This window comes from Pongo abelii, chromosome 11 (assembly GCF_028885655.2).
Source record: "Pongo abelii isolate AG06213 chromosome 11, NHGRI_mPonAbe1-v2.0_pri, whole genome shotgun sequence".
NCBI classification, from domain to species: domain Eukaryota; kingdom Metazoa; phylum Chordata; class Mammalia; order Primates; family Hominidae; genus Pongo; species Pongo abelii.
Genome location: NC_071996.2, coordinates 67,857,743 through 67,881,345, shown reverse-complemented (window position 1 = coordinate 67,881,345; position 23,603 = coordinate 67,857,743). Strand labels below are relative to the sequence as shown.

Sequence of the window (23,603 nt, the reverse complement as noted above, 5' to 3'; positions counted from 1 at the left end):
AATATAGGGGTTACTTCAGAGCCTAAAAATATTGTATGTTATACTTTAGACCATATTATTTACAATCTCCATATAATCTGCTTATATGTTCATTTATCAAGCTGGGAACTTAATAAGCATTTTATACTTGTATAAATATACTTTTTTGCATGATTTTCTTCATTTTGTCTCTCTGTATAAGACCACTCTAATATCTATGACTATACTATACTATATTATAATATCAATATGTATCCAGTGAATGCTAATATATATTTTAACAAAATTATATAATTAATTTCTAAATTTAATATTGCTAAGACTGTAGAAGAAACAAAAACAAAAAATAATAATCCCCCAGATGATGTTTCCTCCCTACATAGTCCATCTTCAAGTACTTACAAGTGATATTTCAAAATTATCTGACTTGGGCATATTTTATCATTTGTTTAGTAAACGCAGACATGTCCTAAAGAACCTATTCTAAGTATCTTAAAAAAAGTCAAAATTTTGTTGTAGATCAATGTCCTTGGAGGACAATTCAGAATCATCTTCTAATAAATAAGCGATTTTAATGCAATTCTAAATCAAATTGTACATAAATTCTTTGACTCTTTTGCACTATGGTAGCAAAATTTTTTGTTATTTAGAAGGGATGCTAAACACTTGATGTCAAGGTATACATGGCCAATTAGTTGATATTTAATTTGAGAGCAATATGTAAAATTCACTAAGGCAATTATAAACTCTTTCAAGAGGAAGAGAAACTCTCAGTGAGGCTTACCAGGTTTCCAACAGACAGTACACTGCTGAACTGCTCCGTCATGGGATAGTGCTCCATAGCCATGAAGAGTGTATTTAAGACAATGCAGATGGTGATGGCCAGGTCAACAAATGGGTCCATTACAACCAGGTTGACAAGGTGTTTCACCTTTAACCATGGTTTACAACAGTCCCAAATCAAACACATATTAGCAAATTTATACCAGCATGGCGGGCATTTCTGTCTGGATTCTTCAAGTTCTGGAAGAAAAAAAGTTAGAATCCTCATGAAAACCGCTTACTTTCTATTAAGAAGATTGGTTTAAATTAAAAGCAATTTAAAAAATCTAAAGTTGTTACAAGATATTATGGGTTAATCTGCTGGAGGAACACGGAAAATTTCACAATGGGTTTGCTGTCATAGAAAGGATCAGTACAGAAAGGCTAGTAAGCTTTCCAAATATATCCTGGCTAAACATAGCTTCCAATATTCTATTGGCAATAGCAAACTGTCTGATACTTATCTTCAAGGCTGCTAGAAACTAATGGGTAGAACTTGCATTGAGTACACTTAAAGCTCATCCATGTTCCAGATAGAGCAAGAAGTATATATGTTATCAGAGATATCTCAGGAGATGTCCTAAGAACCTTAATCAGTCACACTAAATGTCAGTTTCTTGGATTAGATATGTTTTGGTGATCTTCTAATTAGATAATTTTGTCAGTGTCACCAGTCTCAGTTTAAAAGTCTCAAATTAAATTTTATTAGATTATATCCTTGCATATTAGACACAACAAAGTTCCATCTCTCTACATTTCTCATTTAACTAGAGGGCATAAAAGAAGAGAAAATACCCCAGCCTAAGGAACTGGAGTCCTCCCTGTTGTTACAAATCAACACTTCACAGAGTGGAACTCATTTATTACTGGAAAAATACAAAGGATTTTAGGTGAAACATACATATAATTCATACATTTTCATGGTATACATTTACTTAAATGTATTTAAATATATAACTCTCATATCAAACTTATGACATAAAATTTTATATTAAAATGCATTTATTCAAGGAAAATGTACAATGATGTCAAGAAGAATTTCAACCAAATATCGGGAGAGAAGACAGAAATGCACAGATCTTTAAAGTGATACCCAAAATACTGAAATTTGGTGAATATTGGCAAAGAAATTTGGGGAATTAGGAAGTGAAAAATTGTCTACCATCTTCCTTTGGCAAGATAATCTCTTCATCAACTTATGAGTGGAAAAATATGCAGAATTTGTTGTTTTCTGTCAATATCATTGCTGTACACCCTATTACCTGTTCTGCCAAAATGTGGCCACCACCTCTTAGCACTGAAATAGAGGGAAGGTTTCTTCTTTTTAAATCCATGGCATAGTTGACTCTAGTCAGTCACTTTAATACTATTGTGGCAACTGGAACATCTGTCCACATCTGGCACAGTTTACTATGAACTAAACCTTGTAAGGGTGGAACCAGCATATGAAAGGACAATCACAACCACAGATAATAATGTTTCTTCTACTAATCAACATTTGCCACTAATTAATTCTATAATACTATTTTCCTAAGTAAATTAATTTATTGTTTATTGTTTTTAAAATTTCCACTAAAAGTAGATTTGTCAGTTGTCTCTTTGGATATTGAAATTCTTCAAGTGCACAGTTTGTTTCCATGTCCCTTAATACATAACTTTGTAAACAGGATATACTATTTGATTTATAATTCAGAGAAAAAATATAGTTATTATGCACTAGTTATTTTGTAAATACTTCTAAATTCCCAAATAACCTTATATTTACATTGAAGGTAAAAAGGAGATATTATTATTTACAGTAAATAACAAAAGAGAAACTACAAAATGTAATTTTGTCTGTATACTGCCATAATATGGCTTTTTCTTTCCATGTCAGCTGTCATTTAGCAAATAAAGAGAAGCAAACAGGAACTGGATAGAAAAAAAGTAAACTGGAGAAAAGTTTAAAAAACAAAATTCAGCAGGTGTGGCTCATCTTGACAGTAGGAATAACCGGAGCAAAGTTGTTTAAGTTTTAAAATAAAACCATTCAATTATTCATTCCAAAAAAAAAAGGAGGGGAATCTCACACTTTAAAACAAAGCAAAGCATTCAGGAGAGAACTGCAGCCACATCTCCATTATTCCTGCGTGGGTTATCCACATAGAATCACTTACAGTAAATCTGTGTCTTTTGCTGGCTCACCTTGATTCTTCAGGTGCTTCTAACTCACCCTCCCACCATCCTTCACAAAGGTGTGACCAGAAAACATTTCTATGTGATTTTGCACTTTTAAAAATTTGAAACGCAAATGGTTCATTTTTGCTTATCCACTACTGCTTCATTAAGCATGAGGCTATCCATTACCCTGGACAACGGAGACTTGGCTGTAGTTAAAAAGAAGGAAAACAAAAATTGCCAACCGGATCAACAAGCCTGGTTCATAAAAAGGAAAGGTGAACTAAACAATGATCAGACATAGAAGAAAGGATCCCCAAGTAAAGAGATTATTTCAACCAAGAAAACTTTGCACCATTATCAGAAACCAAAAAAAAAAAAAGACTATCTTAAGTCAGCTTGAGTATGCATGTATGTGATATTGCTAACAACCAACCTTGACCAATGCCACACTCAACGTGTCTACATACAATTGAATAAAGAAAAGTCAGTTTTCATTCTAGATAACTGATTAAAAACAGAACAAAAACTTGGCCATTATTTCTCACAAATACGCAAGTCAAAAGCTCTGCAGATAATAAAACGAAAACACTCTCAATCTTCAGCTTCCTAAGTTGCACTTATTCCTAGAACATCCTTTCCATCCTAAGCAACTCCATGTCACGTAGTTCCATGGAGAGAGGTGTGGGTGCATTTATTTTGAACTCCAAATCTTAATTAGTTGGCAAGTCCAATCTTGTGGATATGTGAGGTTTTTTAAGTAATGTCTTATTTAGCTCAAACTTAATCCTATCAGAAGTGCAAAGCATGACTGTTGATTTAGACTTACCCTGTCTCCTTCTCTACTTCCTGCTTTAGGGAGCAGACATGCTGCTGACATCGGTAGCAGAACCACTGGCAGCTTCCTCTCAGTGGTTTTGCTATGGCAAGGAGTGGAAGGCCAGACAATCTTCAAAAGATTTACCTGGAGGGACAGGGAGGAGCAAGCTACTGGCAGCTGGGGGGAAGAGGGAGTGCAAGCTAACGCAGGCGAGGTTGGGGAAGAACGTACTAGAGTTTAATATTCCATTGAAATCAGTGAATTGCATTAGGATACTGCAATAGGACATTATGAAAATTGGATTTTGTAATACTGACTTGTCTGTGATGTACACGGTCGTCTACACTGTGAATTTTTTCTGGCTGTGATTTTCAGGTTTTTGTATTGGTTATTAGTAATATTTACGGGATCTTTGCATACAGACAGGAAAAGAATTATTCCAGGAATCTATCCAATCTCAAGAGAAAATCTAATTATCAATAAGAAAGGGACGTGTATGCTTGCTCTCTTTTGCTTTCATTCTCCTTTTCTCTTCTCCTTTGACACATCTACACACACACACACTCACACACATACCTGGGAAGGGGTACAAGGGAGAAGGTTTGTAAAGAGACAAAGAGAGGAGGGAATAGGAGGGCAAGGAAGGGGGATAGAATACATTTTACATGAAAATATTTTCCAAGTAGCTGAAGTTGATAGTTGTTTGAATTCACTTACAGTATGGAAAGGCAAAAACATGTGAATTAACAAAAATGACAACAACAAAACAACTAATAATGATAGTATTTATTAACCGTCTTCTGCATGCCAAATACATCAGTGTTTTATCTAAGAGGCTTATTTAATCCATTCAACAACCTTATGCCTAAACATCATCATCCACATTTTACTGATGAGAAGACTGAAATTCAAAGTCACAAATTAACACATTTAACATATGGCAGAGCCAGAAATTGATCACAGATTAAGCTGTCCCCAAAGTCTTTATTTTGGCATTCCGAGATCCAGACTGCTAAACATTATGTTAACTATTCAGATAAAATCTGCAACTAAAGAGAAAGCTGATCTATTGTAAGAATCTGGTCAGAGAAAGGCAAAAGTAGGACTATAAAATTTTAAACACTTTGCTTCAAGGAAGTTAATATCAAACCCTAATTCACATTTTTAATTTATATTTCTGGTTAAGTCATAGGATTTTATAACTTGTGTCTTAAGCAGTTAATACAGTCCAAATGGCTTAGCATCATCATAAGGATAAGCATTTATCATTACACTCTTTTCAACGTCATGCACACAAGTTTCAATGTTTAGAATTTAATGTATGAAAGTGGTGTTCAAAATATACCTTATATTTGCAGCAGCTTTCTGGAGGCTAAATATAAAAAAAGAAAATCTATGGAAGATAATAGACTCCATGAGTTGTGCACGGATTTTACTTTTATTTAGTAAAATGTATAATAATGATACAATATCAAGTCAGGAAGTATTTTATTGAAATTTATCAAGTGTTTTTTCATCATTACCAAAGCACCAAGTAACTGTGATGCAGGACTTTTAACATACCTTCCATGGTGTTGGTCAAAATACTGGCTATACTCATTGCTCTTTGCCTTGATGTAGGATCTTCCAGTAAATCCATGGAAACATGATAAGAACTGGACCGTCTCTTTCTTATTTCTGTTTCAGTAGTTGTGCCCTAAAAGTAGAATTTCAGATGAAATAACCACTATTTTTGAAAGCAGCAAAGCCCAAAGCATTCCTTCAACAGGTGTTATTTAACTAAATATACACCATGCTTTCTCAGATGTAAAAAGCTCACTAAGATATTGTTGGAATGATAATTCTTTGGGGGTGTTTAAAAGTCTGTCAGATTTTCAGCTTTTGAGGAGGCCTGGGTCTGTCAAGATGGGCTTTCCTATTCCTCCATCCCAGAGATTTGGGCTGGAGGGACCAGGTCCACTACTGGACAGATAACCTTTTAGCATTTCAGCCAATGAAACATATTGTTTCTTAGTTTTCACCCAGGTTGAGTTTTTAGATCTTTATAGACATATATTCAGGTAGTTTAATATATGAACAAAAAGGTTTGAAAGTCTCCTTCATATGCATCAGTAATAGTTCCCCTAAAATGTGAATTCCAGTTGCAAAATGCCTTCATTCATTAGAGACAGGTAACATTTCCCAACATTCCTAATTGCAAAACTAAATTTTAGAACTAATCTATAACTTTGTCCTATATTTAAAAAACAACTTAATCCACAAAACAATCCACCCTTGGCACTGAGACTATAATTTAAGGAGATAATACCAATGTGGGGGACTGTGATTTTTAGTAATGGTACAATGATCTGATAATCTCCTATTCCAGAATAAACTCATCAGGATTTCAACATGGGTCAAAATTTATTCCTACTTCAGGAGATCAAACAATGATGTTAATTATCACAGGAAACAAAAAAGGTAAAGCTAAAGAATTTCAAATGCAGGTCTGAGTGTTAATAATAAATTAAAAAGTTTCATTCCTTTGAGGATTTTCCCTATTTCTAAAAGAACAATGTGATCAAAATATAATAATATGATCAAAATATTATTTATTTTGGTCACTTCATATTATGATGTGAACAATTAGCAGTATTTTATCTTTTGTAAGTTGAATTATTTTAATGCATACATATTCAAAACCAAAATTTCCACTCATTGCATATGATTGTCACTAATGTTGATAAATACTCATATAGGTCATTCTAAAATTAATTTTAAGGTAAAAAAACAAGTAAAATTAGTAAGAAAAGAAATAACCTATCTCTAAAAATAAAAATCTTAATCCAAAGGGTGTCTCTTAGAATTTAAAATATTTCAGCTTGTCAGAAAGAGGCAAAGATTTAAGGAAAAAAAAATAGTCACATGAAGATCATCTAGTCCCTTCTGTTCTACACAGAAGCACATGTACAAACCTAGATTTGTCTAATTTTCAAATAGATTCCAAAACTGCTAATGACATTACTCGATTGAATTTATGTGTAAAGTACAGGAAATGATGTGCTTTCAAGGGTGTCGTTTGCCCATAGCTATTTATTTTCTATTGTAATTTCTCCTCTGCATTCTCCAAAAGCCTACTTCATTTGTCTGCACCTTCAGCTCAACTTTGCAATATAGTACAGTGCCCTGCCTCAAAGCACTTAAGATTGTAAGATCAAAGAATGAAGTTGAGGAAGCAGGAAATAAAGGGATCACACAAAGCTTTGCTTCAAGCTGGCCCCAACTTTGCCTTCAGAGATTTGTCCCATCATCTCTGATAGGACAGGAGATTTATGATAATTATTGATAAATGCTAAATAATTTCTGACAGACTGACAGTCTCTCTGTATTCCTGCATCGTAATTGTAGATGTACTTTTGTTTACCCAATTAACATTTATCAAGATCAGTGATAAACATACTTTATTATGTATAAGAATTATGTGGGATGCTTGTTAAGGAAGAAGATTCCCAGACCTTGTTCTCCTCAGTGTTTTGGTCTGAATCGGTCTGGGTAGGCACAGGAATCTCTAGTTTTAAGAAGCATCCCATGAGATTCTGATATAAGTAGTATGAAAGTGAAGTATATTTTGAGAAACATTGGTCAAAATGAAAGTGTTTATGTGTTTATTTCCTTAACCATCTCTTCTTTTAGATTTAAAGAAATTAAAAATAACTCAATGGGAGGCAATATTGCAGTGTTGATAGAATGTAGGTTCAGTAACCAGCATACCAGGGGTCAAATCTTAGCTCCACCATGCACAAGCCTCAGTTTCCTCCTCTGTAAAACTGGGATAATATTACTATGAAAAAGGGTTGTTATGAGGGTTAAATGAATTAACACATGTACAGTGTTCTGGACAGTGTCTGGTACATGGTTAGCTATGATCATTTTTTAAGAAGAGCTGACGTTCTCTCTTCATTCTTCCTGGTTCCTCCACTATAAAGATCTACTTTTCTCATGGTTCAACCTGACTCCAGGATACCTGGACACTTCTCTGGTAGAAGGAGGTGGAGAGAGGCCATGCAAAAAATGTGAAGAAGATAATGGCTATTTTATAATCCAAGATAAGAAGCTCCTCCATTAGGTAACTGAAAACGAACTCCATATCATTTTAATGTGACTCAAAGAGCTTGTCCAATGATAATAAACAGAGCTATGTGAAAAAAAATCATAAGAAAACATTTTGAATGCTATAAAATACAATCAAGTGACATTGCCAAAATATGTTTTGTTAGCTAATGGAATTTTATTTAATACCAACATTAAAATCATCTTATGGTTTATGAAGTAAATTTCAATAATATAGCCCTGGAAGTGTCTAGTATGTAGATGAAATCCTTTTCCATGATTGATTTTGGGCCACTTTGTTTACAATAAGAGTTTATGACAGTAATATAAAAATTGGAATCTGCTCTAAAAATGACAGCCCATGATTCCATACCAGGTACTTTTCGAGTGGCTCTTCATGTACAAATTTATAATGGTTGAGATCATTAGAGTGGATGCTGAAAAGGTTACAACACTCTGACCTGCAAAGAGAGGCAATGTTGTACTATGGGATTTAAATCTATTTAGTAATAGTATCTACTGCAAGTGGAAGTATTCAAATCTCCTTTTAAATGAACAACAATTCCAAAATCCTTAAGTATTTATTTAATTTGTGAGCATTAATTTCCTTGGATTTAATTTAACTATATTAATCAAACATTATGCTTGATAAATTGTTGCTTTGCTTTTTGGCAAGTTTCACACCATAGTAATAATGATGAAAGATTACTTCTAATTATATTCTCTGACAGCCAACCTAGGTTTTTAATTACTTTGTAGAAAAGTCTGAATAGAACAATTTCACAAGATAGTTAACAGCTTGATTGAACAAACTCCCAGGCTTTGGGCAACAAACTCAACAAATTCTTAGATGTGGAAATGGAAAAACACTCCTGCCTGCACCAGTCACAACTCTCTTCACATCAGCTGCAATTTTAATTGACCTCACCTCTGGTAGGAGTTGCCCAGCAGATGTGAGGGTCGAAGGGCCCCCGACCAGGGAGACCACACCATTGCAGTCCACAGCGCTATGCATCTTCCCATTCATGGGCAGGATGGGGAGCACCCTGGAGGCACGGCTGGCCTGGCTGACATTGCTGTGGCGCCTTTCTCCATGTCTGTGCGGCACGAACAGAGAGTCTCTTCGGCTGTCATTGTCCTCAAAGGTGCTGTGCTCATCATCAGCAAAGTCATTCTCAGAGCCAATGTCCTTTGCTCGACCTCTGAAGCTGAAAAGGCTCGCCCTACTGTTGCGTCTTGGAGAGAAAAGGGAGCCACGGATGCTCAGTAAGGACTATGAATAACAAGAGAAGAAACAAAAACCAGATGAAGAGAGTTAAGAGCTGGCATTCTGAAAAACAGAATTTGATTCATTGTGTCATAGTCATTGACTTACTCAAGGATAAGTCATTGGACATGTGGAACCAAGGGCCCCTCTGATGACTGCTGGTAGCATTTTGGCACTTTCTACAAGGTTCACCTTTTCTATTTAACTCTTGCTTTTTCTCCTTCCTCCATTTTCCATCTTCTGCTCTCTTTTCTTCTACTTTACCCATACCTCAACATAGTCAGAAGTGTCCCCATAATGTTTTGTCCTGTTACTGGCATCTAGAACTGATACTTTTGATAGACCCTTCTTTAGAGGTTAATTTCAGTTAACAACCCAATGGAAAACAATTAAACACAAACCTACCTTTAGATCCTCTGAAGTCAAAAATGTAGCCAGTAAGAGCTCACTAGTGACCACGCCCTGATGCAAATCTTACCATGGAGGCAATATAATTAATCTTGCTAGTAGGGATGTTTAATTATAGTACACGGGGCAGCTTCTCCACTTCCCTTTGCATATTTTATGATGGTCTTCATGAATAAATTAAATCAAGCTGAAATAACTGTATGATTTATTCCCCAATTTTCACCCCTTTGTTTCTGTCTCAAGAAATCTGAGGGCAATATTTACAAAAACTTAATTTTCACTAAGAGTCTGATCACAACCATTTATTTATTTTTTTTTAAATCAGTACCCTGTTCAGCCTTGAGAAATGCTCCTCAACTCTCAGACCAGGTTATCTGGGAGACACTAACTTCAATTCCTGGATGCAGCAGGAATTGAGGCTCGGGTCTCCCAGTGTTCCAGGCAATGTCCTAGGTCTAGCAAATCAGTGTATTTGATACGTAATTTAAAGATGGTCATGAAATCCTGCTTGGTTGATTGAAAGATATCCCTGTCTTTTACAACTGTTGAGGAAATGGTGCTTTTTCACTTGAGGCTGCTAAAAATATTGGCTCTAAGTTTGGAGCTGCAATGACATCTTGCTACCATGTGGGAGGAACCTGGATTCAGATATGGAGAAAGACATGGTCACGGTAACATGTCTTGAGCTTCTGGATCCAACCACGCCTAAAGCTACTCACAGACATAATTTACATCATCTAATACATTCTCTTTTTTACTTCAGCCAGCTTGAATTGGATTTATGTAATTATTGGAAAGAATACTAACTTCATCATTTAAGTATTATTGGTTTGATCTTTTCTTCTCCAAAGGTTGAAGACTAACTAAAACCATTATTTTATACCTACTAATATCTAGGTTTTTATATTCCTGACTAATATGGTTTGGCTGTGTCCCCACCCAGATCTCATCTTGAGTTGTATCTCCCATAATTTCCATTGTTGGGGGAGGGACCTGGTGGGAAATAGTTGAATCATAGCTGCAGTTTTCTCCATACTGTTCTCATGGTAGTGAGTAAGTCTCATGAGATCTGAGGATTTTGTGGGGAGAAATCCCTTTCACTTGGCTCTCACTCTCTCTTTGCCTGCCACCATCCATGTAAGATGTCATTTGCTCCTCTTTGCCTTCTGCCATGATTGTGAGGCTTCCCCAGCCACATGGAACTGTAAGTCCAATTAAATGTCTTTCTCTGGTAAATTTCCCAGTCTCAGGTATGTCTTTATCAGCAGCATGAAAACAGATTAATATAGTAAATTGATACCAGGAGTGGGGCGCTGCTGAAAAGATACCCAAAAATGTGGAAGCAGCTTTGGAACTGGATAACAGGCAGAGGATGGAACAGTTTGGAGGGCTCAGAAGAACACAGGAAAATGTGAGAAAGTTTGGAACTTTCTAGAGACTTATTGAATGGCTTTGACCAAAAGCCTGATAGCAATATGGACAATAAGGTCCAGGCTAAGGTGGTCTCAGATGGAGATGAGGAACTTGTTGGGAAATGGAGCAAAGGTGACTCTTGATATATTTTAGCAAAGAGACTGGTGGCATTTTGCCTCTGTCCTAGAGATTTGTGGAACTTCGAACTTGGGAGAGATGATTTAGAGTATCTGGCAGAAGAAATTTCTAAGCAGCAAAGCATTCAAGTGGTGACTTGGGTGCTGCTAAAGGTATTCAGTTTCATAAGGGAAGCAGAACATAAAAGTTTGGAAAATTTGCAGCCTGACAATGTGACAGAAAAGAAAATCCCATTTTCTGAAGAGAAATTCAAGCAGGCTATAGAAATTTGCATAAGTAATGAGGAGCTGAATGTTAATCCCCAAGACAATGGAGAAAATGTCTCCAGGGCATGTTAGAGATCTTTGCAGCAGCCCCTCCCATCACAGGCCCAGAGGCCTAGGAAGAAAAAGTGGTTTCATGTGCCAGGTCCAGGGTCCCACGCTGTGTGCAACCTAGGAACTTGGTGCCCTGTATCTCTGTGGCTGCAGCCATGGCTGAAAGGGGCAAATGTAGAGCTAGGCCCATGGCTTCAGAGGGTGCAAGCCTCAAGCCTTGGCAGCTTCCACATGGTGTTGAGCCTGTCAGTGCACAGAAGTCAATAACTGGGATTTGGGAACATCAGCCTAGATTTCAGAGGATGTATAGAAACACGTGGATGTACAGGCAGAAGTTTGCTGCAGGGGCAGAGCTCTCATGAAGAACCTCTGCCAAGGCAGTGAGGAAGGGAAATGTGGGGTCAGAGCCCCAACACAAGGTCACTACTGGGGCACTGCCTGCTGGAGCTGTGAGAAGAGAGCCACTGTCCTCCAGACCCAAGAATAATAGATCCACCAACAGCTTGAACCGTGCACCTGGAAAAGCCACAGACATTCAATGCCAGCCCACGGAAGTACTCAGGAGGGAAGCTGTACCCTGCAAAGTGACAGGGGTGGAGCTGCTTAAGACCAAGGGAACCCACCTCTTGCATCAGCATAACCTGGATGTGAGACATGGAGTCAAAGGAGATCATTTTGGAGCTTTAAGATTTGACTGCCCTGCTGGATTTTGAACTTGCCTGGGGCCTGTAGCCCCTTTGTTTTGGCCAATTTCTCCCATTTGGAATGGCTGTATTTAGCTAATGTCTGTATCCCTATTGTATCTAGGAAGTAACTAACTTGCTTTTGATTTTTCAGGCTCATAGATGGAAAGGGCTTGCCTTGTCTCCGATGAGGCTTTGTTTGGACTGTGGACTTTTGAATTAATGCTGAAACGAGTTAAGACTTTGGGGGACTGTTGGGAAGGCATGATTCATTTTGAAATGTGAGGACATGAGATTTGGGAGGGGCCAGGGGTGGAATGTCATGATTTTGCTGTGTCCTCACTGAGATCTCATCTTGAGTTATATTTCCCATAATTCCCACTGTTGTGGGAGGGACCTGGTCAGAGATAGTTAAATCATGGTAGGGGTTTTCCCCATACTGTTCTCATGGTAGTGAATGGGTCTCATGAGATCTGATGGTTTTATGGGGAGGAACTTCTTTTGCTTGGCTTTCACTCTCTCTTTGCTTACCACCATCCATGTAAGATGTGGCTTGCTCCTCTTTGCTTTCTGCCATGATTGTGAGGCTTTGCCAGCCACATGGAACTGTAAGTCCAATTAAACCTATTCCTTTGCTAAATTGCCCAGTCTTGGGTATACCTTTATCAGCAGCATGAAAACAGAGTAATACACTGACCAATAAGTATGCTTTTTATTTTCTTTCCAGCTAAAGAATTGCTTTTTCTCAATAATATCTGTTAGTTTCTATTAAATGTCTGTAAATGTTAAACACTATCTTATGCGAATCTATTCATTATTTACAGTAAGAATCACTTCTTTTTTTTTTCTTTGAGACGGAGTCTCGCTATGTCACCCAGGCTGGAGTGCAGTGGCGTGATCTCGGCTCACTGCAAGCTCCGCCTCCCAGGTTCACACCATTCTCCTGCCTCAGCCTCCCAAGTAGCTGGGACTACAGGCACCCGCCACCACGCCCAGCTAATTTTTTGTATTTTTTAGTAGAGATGGGGTTTCACTGTGTTTGCCAGGATGGTCTCCATCTCCTGACCTCACGATCCGCCCATATCGGCCTCCCAAAATGCTGGGATTACAGGCGTGAGCCACCACACCCGGCCTAGAACTACTTCTAAGAAGACTTACTGCTACCACAACAGAAGTCATCTCTCCTTTTGTTGTTCCCATGCTTTTTTATCCTATTAACTACATTAGTAAGATTCATTCTTTTCTTTTATCGTTTTCCATACAAGTAGTTATTTTTTAAAGCCTCTCTTAGATTGTCCATCTTCTTTCATGTCTCCGTTCTCTCCTCTAACAAGGGACTTCGAATTAGCTATGAGGACATAACAGTTATGGGATTTGCAGGATGTGTGACATACTGCTTATCATTAGCTAAAAAAGAAAGGCAAACAATACATGCTTTGCAATGAAGAATGTTTCTATTGCTTTTAGTAAGAGTTTATATTTTAACTGCCAGTACCCCATTCAGCTGGAGCCATAGAAGGGCTGGAAGAAAATAAGTTATAAGTTTGCATGTTTCTCAAGGATCATGGATGAATTCGGCTATACAAAAACGTAGTTTACATGTGACAGCTATATGAGAAATGATTGTGCCCCATCCGTTAACATCAACTTCTTTTGCTGACATTCATTACATAAATGCATAGTAATCAAATGCTGTAACACACAAAAAAGATGGCCAGTAAGAAATATTCCCCATACCAAACGAATCTTTAAAAAGCAAAACTCCTAAACTCCTAGCTTATCACAAATAAATAATAAAGTAATAATTTAAGGTCAATTGTACCTCATAAAGATTTCAAAAAAATCCAGATTATCTTGAAACTTGATTAGAGATTACATGCTTGACTTTCTTCTCCCCTCTTTACCACACTAACAAGTCAAATCAGAGTCTGAGAAACAATTCATATTTCCACTTACTCTACTAAAGAAATTATAATCTTGCAGTAAAGGCTTGCATTGTGTAGTTTTTCAATACAAACACAGAGATGGTTACCAACACAATCATGTCATCACAAAACAATAATTCCTAATATTTTGGGGTCTCAAACTCTTAAAAATCTAACAGACACGATGGGCCCTCCATTGCTATACCAAGGTTAAGTACTTCTATCTGGTTTGACATTTTCAGTATTACTTTCAGGGCTTGCTAAGTGGGGTTGGTGTGATTTCAGGGTTTTCTGTCTCTCCTCCCTTCTTCCTTTTCTCCTTTCCCCCCTCTCTCTTTCTCTTTCTTTCCCTTTCCCTCTGTCTTTTTCTGTCTCCCTCTCCATCCTCTTATACATTTCCTTGACTATTTCTTTATCAAGCAAAATAAAGTCTTTAACTCTATTTTTATATAGAGACTGTTTAAGAAACAAATATCAATTTGAGCCAGCCGTGCCATGTCTTCTAAGTCAGTGATCGCTTATAATACCCAACTAGCTGGGAAATGGAGGTATGTAGAGGTATGAAGAAGAGGCTGCTGGGAGAATATCATATCTATGAGCAAAATGTACAGAAAAAGGAAGGACAGAGCCTAGCCTTATCAGGCTTCACTATTTTGCCTAGAATTAGTTTTATTCAATTAGAAATAAGGCAAATTGAAGAGAATCTCTGTGGTATGTGTTTGATATGAAGTTGATATGAAGTTTCTAAACTTAGACAACTTTAGGCAAAAATTCAGACAAACTTAGGTAAAAATGTAGGCAAAAATACTCTACCTTCCTCCCTCCTTTGCTCCCTTTTTTCCTCTCTCTCTGTCTCCCCCTTCCTTCCCTCCCTTTCTTTTTGTTCCTTCCTTTTCACAATGACTAATGCTGTAAACAGGGGGTTTGCCTTTTAAAGGATTCCTATTTATCGACTAATGTTTCTACTAATGGAATCATGATTGTGACAACAAAATGAAAGAGACCATGTAAATTTTGATATTTAAAGATCCTATGTTAAATTTGAATTAATCCCCAAGTATCCAATCTTATGATGTTATTTGGATTTGAAATGAATAAGGCTGACCTACAAAAACTTATATATATCACATGTAAGGTTCTGTGAGCTTGTCTATATTATAAAAAGGTAAAAGAGAAAGTATAATGCCATTGTGTATTTTAAATAAAGTTATATTGTAAATTTCCTTATCAGTTTTTAAAGGCATTCTTCATAGGCAACTTGATAAAGTGGAAAGTTTAAGGTTTTTAGTACCAGGCAAAATTTGAATACCAACAACCCTAATATGAACAAGACACTCAAAGATCATAAGAACTTTTTCTATTGCTATATGACATTGTGCAACTATTTAACTTTACTGATCCAAAATAGCTTTTTCATTATAGTAATGAAAATAATACTATTCTACAGAACGGTTAGCATTAATTATGAGAGTGTCGAAAGAATGCCAAGCATAAAATAGGTATTCAACAAAGAATGCAGTTCCCCGCTTCTTTTCACATATAAAAATTGGGGATATTAATTAAATTAGAACTTACCTAGGGTTGTAGTGAAAGGCTTAATGAATTAATATTGCAAATAACAACACAATGTATAAATATTAGCCATTATCAATGTTATTGTTGTAATTGTTATTGTTACTGTATAGGTATTAAGGTTTCACTCCTGGTGAAAATGTCTTCTGAGGTACTGTGTATTCCTGTGAATTCTCTTGGTAATTTCAAAGACAATTAAGATTCCAAATTTTAAAATTTCAACAACTTGCATGAGTAGAAAAGGCAGAGGCATCCAGTGAATATTTGTTGCAGTTTATAAATCACAGTATTCTTCAAATGCAAGTCCCATGTTTAACATGAAACACAGATAATGAAGTACAACTAAACACCACTTTTTATTTCGTGTCATAAATCTCCCTCAGTACCTGCCTATCTGAGAGTTTTGGCTACTTTTAGAGATATTTTGTTTCAGTCCCCTTTGAAACAAGTGCATGAAGAATGCACTTGGCAAGTCATGTTTGCACCTGATGGGAACAACCCCGCAGGTGGCCTAAAAGAGTCTCTGGTCCACTTCTGGGAATTTGTCACTCAGAAAACCCAAAGTTCACTAGATCCACGCACAATAGTTAAGAAGAGATGGGAACCGTCTGCTGATAATTCCTGATGTGGAAAATTTCTCCAAGATTTTTCAGTCTTTAAGAAAACCTCAAAACCACAAATTTTTCTAAACCAAGAGGGATCTAAAATTTCCTTCCTGGGATTCCAAAAAGTTGTAAAACTCACAAATTCTCTGAAGTGATAGCCAAAACACTTGATAATCATCACTACTCTGAAAGCATTGTGCCATCCAGATGGAAGGCAGTTTTCTCTCCATTAAATTCTGGCATATTCTTTAAAAGAATGTATGAGAACACAATTCATGTAATTTAATATTTTTACCTGGTGTGGAGAAGAAAATCTCTTTTCATATGTCAGCCTACTTCCTTCCAAAGAAAAACGGAAACCTTTTCTTCTTATGCTGTCTTCAGATTCCGATTTTCGGACTCTGTCATTTTTCTCTTCTTCTCCAGACTGTTCTTTCTGTTTCTTTTTCTTTCTTCTGTTTTTCAGCTCTTTTTCACTTTTGGAGCTCAACTTAGATGCTACTGAAGAACTCTCTGAAAAAACTCCTATTCCACCAGCACCACTGAAGTCTCTTGATTCAGCAGATGCGGCTGCAGCTGCTGCCTAGAAGGGCGCAAAGTATGTGGAAGTTGCATATAAACTTAAAAAATAATTATCATGTTACTGCTTAATTGAGCTTCAATATCATGAATATAATCTTGAAAAACAATTCTCCATTTTATTCTGTATTTTAGAAAACAGTATATTGTTATTAGACCAATCAAAGAATAAAATGGGCATTCATATGGAAGATGATACGTATGACTTTTATGAGAACCTTTAAGCTCTGTCCTCACACTATGATATCTAATTATCTAATAATATGAGCAAGACACTTAAAGATCATAATAACATGTTCTATAATTCAAACAATATTTTAAGAAGGAAATAATATGAGAATTAAAGGCTTCCTATTTAAACCTGGTAGACGTTTGCTTTTGATTCCATTTTCACACAATAAAGAAATTTAGTGCTAGTCTGAATTATTAAATGTAATTCAGTCAAGCATTTTATTTTAATGACATTTTTCTCCATGATTTAAATTGGGTATTTCACTAGGAAATACACAGCAAAGACATAATACAGATTGTTTATTTGAGAATCCCAGATCGTGGCATCTGCATGAATTTGTAAAGTATAGCAGTAGCTTTGGCAGAAAGATGGTGTTTAATATTGTTGCTATTACAGCAATATACTTTGACCTTTATTACATATTTAGGAATACTCAGTAATAAAAGGGAATTGTATTCAACATACAAGAAAAGACAAAAATAGGCAATTGGATTAGTTAATGCCATTAAGTCAAGCAAATATAATTAGAGAAATTCTTGCCTTATTTCGAAGGCTTGTCAAGTCCAAATTAAAGGATTTGTAGAGTAGGAGGCAAAGAGTGCTAATGTTTTAATGTGTTTACACACTAGTGATTTACCGATGTAACCCACAATCTTGCATTTGTACACTTTATATAAAAGATAACAAATATTGAATAAGCCTTTGCCTTTCCAGACTCAATGAAATAATTTTCTTGGTTTGATTCTGGTTTTCTGACCCTTACCACCTCTGGTGATACTGCAATGAAGAAGCAAGTGTAACTGAATTCCTCTTCCCCTAAGAAAATACTTCAACTGAGGACATGTAGGTTTATCTACTCTGCAAGTTTGAGTAAATGAGGCCTTTGTTAATAGTTAATTTCCTCAAGGAGTCACAAGGGAGAAAAAAATGTCAGTAAAGCAATTATAATTATCCATGTTTTGATGCCATTACTATTGACACTATTGACAGAGTTCATCGCAATAAAGTAATAACTTCTTAATAACCAAACAGGCTCCTAGCACTTACCAAACACATATGACCTATTTCTAATGTCAACTACCTTGCCACTGACCTCAACATTTAGGTCAAAGAATTTAGATAAAGAAAAACAAAGGACCATATGCTTGTTCACTATACCTGAGCTTCTTCTTGTTGCTTTTTCAACTGTTCGAGCATCTGCTGAAATTCAGCTTCCTTCTGTTCAGCCTCTTCCAACGTGGCCTGATTCTGTTCCTCATAGGCCATGGCCACCACAGCCAAGATCAAATTTATTAGATAGAATGAGCCCAAGAAAATGACCAGCACAAAAAATATCATGTACGTTTTCCCAGCAGCACGTAGTGTCTGCAAAATGGAAGAGAGATTTTAATAAATTTTATGTAGGATGTTACAAACTTACACTCTAAGTAATAAAGTATTCTACAGCAATTCTCTTGAGTTCAGTGTTTTATGATTCTCAGAAAAATGATTTTATCTGTTCTCACCAGTTGATAAAGGTTTTCCCAGAAGTCTTGAGTCATGAGACGAAATAAGGACAAAAAGGCCCAACTGAAGGTGTCAAAGCTTGTGTAGCCATAGTTGGGGTTTCTACCAGCCTTCACACAGATGTATCCTTCAGGACACTGGCTGTAATTAGGTTAGAGGAAAGAAAGGAAGTCAATAACTGCAAGTCTGCTAATTGGTTTTCCTGTTTTAATAGATGCCAATGTCTGTTTTATACATGCACTAGAAAAAAGCCAATTTCTCTCACCTTACCCAGTACTTAACTCAGCACTATGTGGACTGATTTATATAATAACAGAATCTATTAGGTCTACTTTGTGGGTTCCTCTGTGATTCATAATTGTCATTATTATATTTATCATGTCTCCATATAAAAGCAATCATATCATGATTAATATCTTCTGGGACTTAAGGACAGATAAAAAAGTCTGTAAGGAAAAAGTTGATTTTCACTGAAGATGTCTTGAGGCAGAAATGTGTGTAAGTGTGGGAACAGGGTAAAGAAGTGAGAAAAGGATAGGTGGGGCATGCTGCAAGGAGTGAATGTGTGGTAAAAATGTCATAAGAGGACCTTGAAGATCAAGCAGACCTGGCTTCAATGTCTTGCCTGACACTTCTGAGCTGAATGATCTTGGGCAAGTTACTTAACTTGCTAATCTTCAGGCACCTCGCATGTGAGAATGGGCTAATAAGAGAACCTGTCTCACAAATTTGCAAACATTGAAGAAGATATTGTATGTAACGCATTTAGTACAGTACACACAAGGAATGAAAATCAATTGATTTACTTATCATTGGAATCTGAAGATAAAGGCAGCATAGCACTGATCATAGGAGCCAAATGGAAAGCCTATTATCACTGGGAATTTTGCTACAGGTATTAGCTACTAATCTCCACAGTATCATCGTCCAAAGAAAGTGCATTAGACTTTTGCATGTGGCTCTAAAATCTTGCTAAATAGAGAAAATTAACTGTGTTTTTAAATTTTCCTAGGATTTAGCTCCATGTTTCTTCATAGCAAACATTTGCATGATCCCAATAATAACAATTACAAGCACTTATTGAGCAATCTAAATAGCTATACATTTATTAATCCACTTAACCATCACAAAAACCCTATTATTATACCCATTTGTCATATGAGGAAACGAAGGCAAGAAGAAGTGAGATTATATGATGGAGTCAATGTCTGACTCTATGCAGACTCTCCAGTTTATGTTTTTAACCACTTTGCTAAAATATGCTAAATACTCCCCATGTCTCAGATATTAACATTATCTTCAGAGATCTTACATTTTAAGCTATGGAGAACACATTAGTATATATAAAATATTACACTTATAAAAAGTATGTGCTTAGAATTCTATTAAGCTTCAGATGCGTATTATACTGCTTTATTCTCTATTTTACATTGAACTAATTTGGAAGATTAGATGTGACCTAGCATAGAAAAATAATTGCAGTAAATGACTGTGTGAAGGAGGTGAGAATCTACACTTATCCTGGCTATTCTGAGAGTCACTGTGAAGTAGAATTTATGGAGGGTTTTGAGTGAGGAGTGAGTGGGACTGAATGAGTGGGAGGTGGCAGGTTATTGACACTGATGGAGCAGTGTGGACTGAAACTCAGTAGGAAGCATCACTTACCCTGCATCTGAGCTGTTGCCACAAAGAAGAGCATCATTTTGCCCCTCTAAAAAATAAAAGTGACCTATTTAAAGAGAAAAGAATAGAAAGAATCATTAAAAGCCTGTAAAACACTTCAGCCACCCTGTTTAGGTGGCAAAACTCACAAATGTTTTCAATCATAATGAGATGGATAAACTAATAAATATATATGGCTAAAGAGATTTTTCACAATGTTGAACAAATATCAATATATAACATTTTTGATTATACAAATGGTTAGCAAATCTATGTTAAAAAGAAAAATGTTCAGAAGGAATTACTATGATAACATTCTTACATCAGCATTCATTGCAAATATAAGCTCAAATTGCATGGGATACATTAAGAAAGAGCTGCCAGTCTATCGCTGGGCACAAAAAGTAAGAAAGAAGAAAGCCTTGTTGTTTCTAGGTGTTTTCATGCAAATAAATTTTACCTTACATATACTTTTTTCCCCGGGCTCAAAATAGATTCAGACATTTTTTCCCGCCAATTTTAACAATTTCCTGTGAGAAGTGGGCTTAGGTATTTATTCCCTCTTATGATGCTATAAATAAGTGTTTTGTTTGAAATTTTTGCTTGATTTCTGCCTTTCAAATGAAGAAAATAAACTTGTTTTTTTGGAGAGATATGTTGTCTGAGTATATCTAGTTTTTATTTTTAAGCTGTGGAGAGCTATCTAGTTTTTATTTTTAAGGTATGACATATAACTTCAGTAAGTTGCAAAGATGATCTCAGAAAACATGCACACACATGCAAACATACGTATTTTTATATTCACATACAAACATGCACACGCATAAGAAAAATGACAGAGGGGCTGGGCTCAATGTTAAGAAATCAAGCTGAAGTATATGGCATAAACTTATTCTGATGTTCATACCTTAAATATAATCAAACTAAACTGGTAACTACAATACAATGATGACACTAAAGGGACTAATTAGAATATGAATAAGTGAATGGCTAAATCAGGGTTACTTAACCTTCTGAGGAGCACACAAATTCTTATTTCATCTTGATAAATGGTTTCTCTATTTTCAGATATAGCATATGTACTCAATACATATGTTGCATCAACCAAATAGGGCCAAATTATTTCCCGTCAGTCTTCTTAACACATTTCAGTGGAATACACTGAATAGTTCAAACTACTTATTTATTTATTAAAATGACTGAAAAACCTGATTAATGCCTACCAAATAAACATTTTTTTAATATGGCATAATATGAAATTACTTTCAACGTGAGTATAAGACAACACATTTTCAAATAAGAACTTTTACTATATCAATGGACAGATAAGAAAAAAAGAATAAGGTGTCATTTGATATCTCTTTTATATGTATTAAATCATCTTAAATTAGTCTAAGTCACTTGGTTCACATCTAAATTGAGATAATTTCCGTTATATATAATATTTAATATTTAGAGAACAAAACAACTTAATGGTGTATAGAGTATATCTTACTTTTATCCTCAATATATTCATCCCAGTTAAATATGCTCACTGTCCTATTGAAAGTAGTACCATTCCCATCCAATGAATTGTTAAAGAAGGAAGTGATATTTATTTCAAAGGAAGAATTATCTGGAGGCCATTGCAAACATTTATTTCGTAGGTTGCCCATGAACAACTGCAATCCTATTAGCGCAAACACGCTTAGACAGAACACAGTCAAGATCATGACATCAGAAAGCTTCTTCACTGACTGGATCAGGGCTCCCACAATGGTCTTCAGGCCTACAAATAAAATCAAAAGGGGGAGTTTAAATATACTACTCAACAGCTATTTTACCAGCAAAAATATCATGAGCTTGTCCTGGAAAATAAAAATGTCATGCAGAATGCCCACAATATTAGTTAAATGTTTGTGATTGAATAATATTTTCATGAAAAGCCTGCTAGCTGGTGAAAATGAATGAAAGCAGAACTTGTATGTTCATTAGAAAACTGTGAATGGAAATGAACCAAATGTGTACTTCCAAACACTCCTTAGAGCAAAAGAATGATTTTGTTATTCATGCTTAAACATCAACCTTGTGTAAATATTTTGCTTTTATTTGCAGATGTCTTACTCCCTAACCCCTTATTGGTTTTAGAAAAGTCTATGTGAATAGAGTAGTAAGAAATCTTGAAGTCGATGAATTATGAGGTTATATATTTGTGAATTCTGCAAGCTTGAGTATGGGTTAAAAAAAGGAAGACATCTGAAATCTGAGCCCCATGCAGCACTCATGCTATCCCTTGCTCTTTCATTTATCTGCAGCTTAAAATATTGCCAGTTTTAGGCCTAAATTGTCAAATTTGCATCAATCTGAATGTCTCATAGTTTAGCTTCTATGCGGAAAGCTTGATGTTAGAGGATGCAAACCATGTAGCCTGTTACTGCAAATGCCTCATGCAACACTTGTTAAACTCAAAGGCTGATTTAGAATAATTTTAAAGAAAGCAATGAGTAAAAAGCAAAGAATCAAATCCATCCAAAAAATGATGTACCAATTCTTGCTTTTTTACATATTTATTTGTAATATGCAACTAGCAACAAGGCTTCTGCACAAAAGCTGTGATTGTAGCACCACTGTAGCTAAAGTCAGCCTCGGTGTTTAACCTAGCTCTCACCTGGAATGACTGAAATTGTTTTCAATGCTCGGAGAACTCTGAATGTTCTCAACGCTGAGACATTGCCCAGGTCCACAAACTCTGTCACATATCTGTAATAGGGGGTTCACACACAAACACAATGACAGAACACAAGAAACAGTTGGAGATATAAGGGGCCTACCACCTTATACCATTTTCTTCTTACCTGGAATTACAGAAATAGTTTTCAAAGCTCTCAAGACTCTGAAAGTGCGAAGAGCTGAAACATTGCCTAGGTTTACAAATTCTGTTACATACCTGTAGAATTAAATCAGAGTTATTCAGAATTTAGGGAAATCTACGTCTACCTTGGTCTTTCATCAAGACCTTTTTAATTTCATGAGTGTCGCCATCAGATTTCCCAATTAAGAGGAAAATGGCATTGTCATCCATCATAATCTCTGTTATTTGGGAAACTTTATTACTTTACAGTGCTAATTGAAACCAAAGCCATGTAATTTGCTATGATAGTTCCTAATTTCTCCAAACTGAATAATTTGATTGGAAGAAAAATATGGCTACTAAGAAAAATGCTTGGTCTGTCAAGGCAAGCCACCAAGGAAAATATAGTATAGGCTCCCACCAGTGATTTACTCTTCCAGGATAGAAAACGTATTAAGATACTTACGCAAAAGTAATGACTGTGAAATCCAACCAATTCCATGGATCCCGTAAAAATGTGAAATCTTCTAAACAAAAGCCCCTTGCAAGTATTTTAATAAGTGATTCAAAAGTATAAATTCCTGTAAAGGTATACCTGA

At 35.9% G+C, this 23,603-nt stretch overlaps 1 protein-coding gene across 4 annotated transcripts in view; it reads right to left on the bottom strand.

Moving 5' to 3' along the window:
• SCN2A (sodium voltage-gated channel alpha subunit 2) overlaps window positions 1-23,603 on the bottom strand; it is a 152,740-nt gene that overhangs the window by 60,023 nt on the left and 69,114 nt on the right. For 2 of the 4 annotated variants that reach the window (XM_054549422.2, XM_054549420.2), the window contains 10 exons: window positions 23,471-23,599; window positions 23,009-23,100; window positions 21,670-21,942; window positions 20,178-20,241; window positions 18,512-18,653; window positions 18,165-18,371; window positions 16,491-16,778; window positions 8,796-9,140; window positions 5,342-5,474; window positions 764-1,002 (listed from right to left, as the gene is read on the bottom strand). In XM_054549422.2, the coding sequence (XP_054405397.2) occupies window positions 764-1,002; window positions 5,342-5,474; window positions 8,796-9,140; window positions 16,491-16,778; window positions 18,165-18,371; window positions 18,512-18,653; window positions 20,178-20,241; window positions 21,670-21,942; window positions 23,009-23,100; window positions 23,471-23,599 (1,912 nt within the window). Of the gene's footprint in view, window positions 1-763; window positions 1,003-5,341; window positions 5,475-8,795; window positions 9,141-16,490; window positions 16,779-18,164; window positions 18,372-18,511; window positions 18,654-20,177; window positions 20,242-21,669; window positions 21,943-22,821; window positions 22,914-23,008; window positions 23,101-23,470; window positions 23,600-23,603 lie in introns of those variants that run through there. The other 2 variants (XM_024243745.3, XM_054549421.2) reach the window with 2 other exon arrangements.